Source organism: Rattus norvegicus, chromosome 6 (assembly GCF_036323735.1).
Source record: "Rattus norvegicus strain BN/NHsdMcwi chromosome 6, GRCr8, whole genome shotgun sequence".
Classification (NCBI taxonomy): Eukaryota; Metazoa; Chordata; class Mammalia; order Rodentia; family Muridae; genus Rattus; species Rattus norvegicus.
The window spans coordinates 139,649,982-139,656,050 of NC_086024.1; the positions used below are offsets into that span (position 1 = coordinate 139,649,982).

General features: G+C 39.1%; 1 gene segment (V, D, J or C); it reads right to left on the bottom strand.

The window, feature by feature from the left end:
• Positions 1-3,563: 3,563 nt before the first annotated feature.
• On the bottom strand, positions 3,564-4,169 carry LOC134479191 (immunoglobulin heavy variable 3-30-like). The segment is given in 2 exon segments: positions 3,564-3,925; positions 4,034-4,169. Coding segments are annotated over 2 exon segments (408 nt in total).
• Positions 4,170-6,069: the final 1,900 nt, after the last annotated feature.

Genomic DNA, 6,069 nt, shown 5'->3' on the forward strand with positions numbered 1-6,069 from the left:
TTTTCCCTCCAGAAAAATCCATCCCATGCCTCCAAACCCTGCCTCCTTGAGTTTGCTCCCCAACACATCCACCAAATACCTTTTGCCTCTTTGCCTTTGCATTCTCCTGTACTGGGGAATCACACCTCACACGACCAAGGGCCTTTCCTCTGTTAGATGCTTAACAAGGCCTTCTCTTCTGGGTTGTCTGGTATGTTGATATTGTTGTTCTTCCTATGGCGTTGCAACCCCCTTAGTTACCTAAGTTCATTCTCTATCTCCTCCAATTTGACCTAGTTCAATGGTTGTTTGTGAGCATCTGCCTCTCTATGTACCTCACTGATGGTGAAACAAGATGGCTTAGAGATGTTTGACTCTCTAATCCACATTCATCAGCTGGTCTTCCACGACCCAGCTTTCTCTTCTCTTTATTTCATTTACCTAGATTATTCATATTTTCCTTACATAAGATAGACGTTTCATATAGGTTTCATTTTTTTTTCTTTTGAAGATCCTAGTATGGAGTAGCTTAATAAAATTGTTGAAAATGAGTATTACATTCTATTGCTGTATATGAACTAAACAGGATAATGGCCTGCTAATGGCTTGAGTTTGATATTTTATCAAAACTTGGACATTCTATATCTGCAGGAGAATCCCTGCTTTTACTGGGGATTAAAATTGTGGTGATGAAACACTGCGAAAAATAAACTTGAAGTGAAATATTCATTTGGGCAACCCTTCTACATTCCTGTTAATTAGAAAAAGAAATCAGAACTAGAATACAGATAGGGCAGGAAACTAGAGACATGAGGCAGTGCATAAGGATCAGCATACAAAGTAAAGATGGTGTTCCAAATATGTTCTCTTTATTGAAAGCACAGGAAAATCTGTGTGACTAATGTTGGATGGACTTCAGTGTTATATCCTAGCGGTCCTGACAGTTGTATTCCTGAATTGTTGCATACAGTACTCATAGATGTCTGGCAATATATTGAACCTGGTATTTTCAAAGTTATTTGGCAACAGGTGATCTCAGAGTGTGGCCACTTCATAAGCCTCCTTCCTCATCAGATACATGTTTCTTATTTTGTCTGAGTGTGCACAGAGAATGAAGAAACAACAAAAATTATTCTGTATTTAGTTCATCAATCACAGATCTGAAACAAGCAACAAAAATTCTTGCACTCCTCACCTAGATGATGTATATACATTTAAGGACTCTCATGACATGTCACTATGTTGATGCTTCCCCTGTGTGCAAATAGGATGTTCTGAAAAGTAACCCAGAGTGAAGTGATGTAACAACTTAAAAATAGAAGTGAATTAAACACTTGCGATGAAGCCACATTCTAGCAATCCTATGCCCAATGAATAAGATTGAAAGGGACATATTCCAGGCAGTGTTTTTGGGGCAGTGGTGATATTTTATATATTTTAGACAGCTCAGCCCTATTGCTATAGCATTTGTAGAAATTCAGCGGTTCAGTGACATTTATCTCCTCTCTTCCTTTGCTTAAGTGCTGGAATATTTTACCCTGTGTTCTGTGGTTCCCTCGGCTACTTCCTCTGCATTGTTGTGCACATATATACACTTATTTTACAAATGTACAGAAAGTATAAGAACTTCGGCGTTTGGCTCTGAGAAGACTTCAATAACCAAAGAAATTTACTAACTGCTAATCAAGTTGTGATGGAGATTGAGATGAAATCAGAAATCTTGTCAGTCTTGAGCATCATTGGTTGGTCTGGACCACAGTTTGTAGTTATCCAGTCATTCACTACTGTAGTTATAGCTGTGAGTTCCTTGTGGACATGATGTTAAAGCCTCATCTCCCTTTCAGAAAGCGTCATCACACAGGTGAATGGAATTGATGGTGGCAGAGCAGGACAGAGAATGTAGAATCACTCTGTTGAGGCACCTGTGGTGGTACCTGACAGCATCTTTTAGTCTATGCTAATTTGGTAAACCAGGAAATAGAGACTATTTCTTTTATTTCTACATAACTCACAGGAAACCAATGTGTTGCATTCCCAGCTATGCTGCTATCACAGGCATTACAACTCAATGACAATCTGACAGTCATAAACAGTTTCCCAGGTTGCCTCATGCTTTGAACAATAATCATTCCCTGGTGTCTAATACTTTCCTATTCTCTTGGGGATCTAATGTTTCAGGGTGGTATCACCACAGAACCTACTTTTCTTTTATGGTGACACCAAGCATATGACTAGAATGCCATTGACAAGTATGTTATATTAAGAATCTAAATGCCTCACCTGACTTCTGATGAGGAAAACCAACTCAGAATGAACCAATCATCATTTACATCATGTTTCTTGGACAAAAGCATAAAAGAAAATCCTTAGAAACCTGAGGGAAGGAGAGTAGATTAATGTGTTAAACACAAAAAATTATCTGTTCAGTTAAATTCTTGGTGAACTATACAAACCAAACCGTAACAAGTACAGAGAAAGAACTAAGAAATGTTATTCTTTGGGTGGAATAGGAACTGTGTAGAACTTTCTGAAGCTCAGTAAGTATTACTTTTTACATTGACCTCATTTCTCAATTCTGGAGCCTCACACACATTTTTATTACTGACACCACAAGCTGTGTCTGTGTTGGGTCCGTGTCATATGATCTTTGTGATATTTATGGAGAGACAGAAAGTCATCTTCTTCATGGGTCACAGGCCCTGTTTGTTTCCCATGTTGACTCTATCTTGAAGACCATACAGTGTACTGTGAAGGGAATGTTACAGACTCTCTATTTCCACACTCTCATGTGTTCCTTATTTTTAGGGGATCTGAACCAGGGTCCTCAAACAGATTCTTGTCTTCCTTACATGATGTTCTGCCTTTTGTTCAAGCCACGGTTTATCCTACATTGAAAGTCATCTTTAATGGGAGTATAGGTATAATTTTGTGCTTTAAGTTCTTACCACACCAGGAGGAAGATTTGTGTTTAGTCTCCTTAACTATAAAATAGTTTAGTTTGGTAGGTAGCCAATCAGAAAGCCTTCTTCTCAGATGTGAAGACAGTGTGATATTGGGACTCCGTAACCAAGCAGTCTAGCAATATACTGTGATCCATGTCTAGTGATGAAGTACAGGCTTAGTGATGGACTTTATTTCAATGTTATTGTGTAGATGGATAGAAAAAGACATCTCAACCATCTCAACACACACACACACACACACACACACACACACACACACACAGAGAGAGAGAGAGAGAGAGAGAGAGAGAGAGAGAGAGAGAGAGAGAGAGAGAGGCATCAGAAATACATGAACAGAGCCTTGAAGAGACAGAGAGGCAAACAGAGACAAAAAAAACCTCCATAACATATAAATAAATGAATACAATGAATACAAAGCACATATTAAACAGGAAAACTGTAAATCAAATAAACATTTGTCTACTTCAAGGGTTATTACAAGATCACTTGGAGAGAGAATCCTTGTAGAGAGGCAACCTAGACACTAAGGGGTCTCAGCCTTACTTTGTTCCAGGTCTTTCTACATTAACTAACACTCAGTAACTCCATGCTTTCTGTGCTCCTTGTGCCCCCTGCTGGTCACTAGTATCCTGCAAGAGGTTTGTGTTTAAGCTCACAGTAACATTCACTCACTGTGTGTCTTGCACAGTAATAAGTGGCCGTGTCCTCAGACCTCAGACTGTCCATTTGCAGGTATAGGGTGCTTTTTGCATTATCTCTGGAGATAGTGAATCGGCCCTTCACGGAGTCTCGATAGTAAGTGCTACTACCATCATAACTAATGGTTGCGACCCACTCCAGCCCCTTCGTTGGAGCCTGGCGGACCCAGGCCATGCCATAGTTACTGAAAGTGAATCCTGAGGCTGCACAGGAGAGTTTCAGAGACCTTCCAGGCTGCACTAAGCCTCCACCAGACTCCACCAGCTGCACCTCACACTGGACACCTGCAAACAGAGAATACTGGTTAGAAAACCATCACTAACACAAAAAAACAAAATAATTTTCTTATTCTCATGTGCACACAACAGAGATAATCACATTTTATCAATTACCTTTTATGAAAAGGACAAGGAAAACCAAGCTGAGCCTGATGTCCATGGTGAGGAGTCTGTGCAGTGCTGCAGCACTGATTACTGAGTGGGAGAACCTCAGAGTCCAGGACTGGGCTCCTCCGTCAGAGCTGCAGGGTCAGGACAGGCTGGTTTTCATGGGCATAGAGAAGAATTATTTGCATATCTTACTGGTAAAACATGCTATGGAGTTACACCTGGGCTGAAAACAGTGCTCATAGCAGATATATGATATTAAGGATATGGATGTCAGTTACAGAGTTTGACTAAGTGTCATGGTTTCATATTCACATTTTCTTTTGGTAAAGATTCACCATATTACACTTAGTTTTCTTTTGTCCTTGTGCACAGAAGTTTTGTTTTCATAGTTAGGATTCTTTAGTATAAATATGTAATTAAACAGCACCATACATACTTGTGTTTCTACATATGTGCCCAGTCTTTTCCAATACCTGAGCAGGACATGGCTTCTCCCAATTGTGATTTTTGGAAACAGTTACTCCTGTAAGGTTATGGTAGCAGAAGTCATTTTTGTGACAGGAACACTGGGGTTTTTTTCTGAAAGTTACTTCTTCATGACAGAATCCTGTCCTTAGACTTTATATATATTTTTAAATTAGACATTATGGAGAGTGTCTAAGACTCAAAATTGGTCATGGAGACAGATGTATATTTGCAGCAAACTCACTCATTTTTCATTCTGAAGTTATTAATTTATTCCTTTAAAGTCCCCCCTCCATTTTCTCTCTGCATGTGTATACCATTTAACATTTGACTGTTTTATGTTGTTTTATATTAGTTTTTATTTTCTCCAGTTAGCATACTCCACATACCTGTGTCTTTTAATTATCTTTTACGGTGCCTTTTTCATATTTAATCATTTCCCTTGTTTCAGTCATCCCAATTCGGTTCCACGTACCACACTTCAATTTTGCTTTCACATCACCAATATTCCCTTGTCCTTGGTCATCCGTGACCTATGCATAAGCTGTGGCCCTTTCTTACGTTTCTAGTTCCTAATGCTACAAAATAGAATTCACAACTGCAGGCACCCAAAGAATGTTTTGCGTATGAAACAGGGTGTTTTTGTCTTCTCAAGGTTTTGTTTTATTGTTTGATGTAATATTTTACAGGCACCTTTAAATTCCTCCAAGGCTCAAAGGGCATGAATTAAGAGGACGTAGAGAAAATTAAACATGTGAAACTTGGGGTTAAGTACTGTGAAATAATGTCTTGTGAACAGGACCTGCGTATCCAATTCTTGCACTGATGATGGCTGTTTTCTGTGTAAGCCCCACCTGAAACCAAGCCAATCATAACCTAATATAGACTTTGTAAGTATTTTCCAGGCCTTCTGTCTTAGTGAGGCACTGCTTTATATAGATTTCATGGAGAAGAGCACAATGTGGTCATTGGCCGATTTTCTATGCTGAAATGCTTGCCTTTACACACATGCACATATGCGCAGGATTTTGGGATAAAAATGCCATGATGTTGAGAGTCGTTGAGTTGAGATATGCGGTTGGCAAAGATATGGGGATGTTGAAGGGGAAAATAGGACAGAGACATAAACATATTACACTTATACACGTGGCGTATACAATTCTTCAGAACTTAGAAAAAATGTGCCTACTGGATGGCTGAATTGTCTAAAGACAATAAATCCCCAAAGAAAATGTTAAGATATATGCAGCAAAATGTAATGGTGGATAGGTAAGGCAACACTCAGTAAAGGCAATGATAAAGGAGGTTTTCTTTTTTCTTTTTTAAATTTTACTACACCATATTTCAAGGAACGTTTTGAAACCATGATAATAGAACCAACATTGCCGTTGCACATATACAAACATGGAGAGAGAGAGAGAGAGAGAGAGAGAGAGAGAGAGAGAGAGAGAGAGAGAGAGAGAGAGATGTCTGGGAGAAGAGGTACAGAGACCTGAGGTTGTATATGGTTTTTGTGAACATGCCAAGGAAACAATAATGAAGCAGTGTAAGAGGTGTAGGTAATAGTTGGGTTC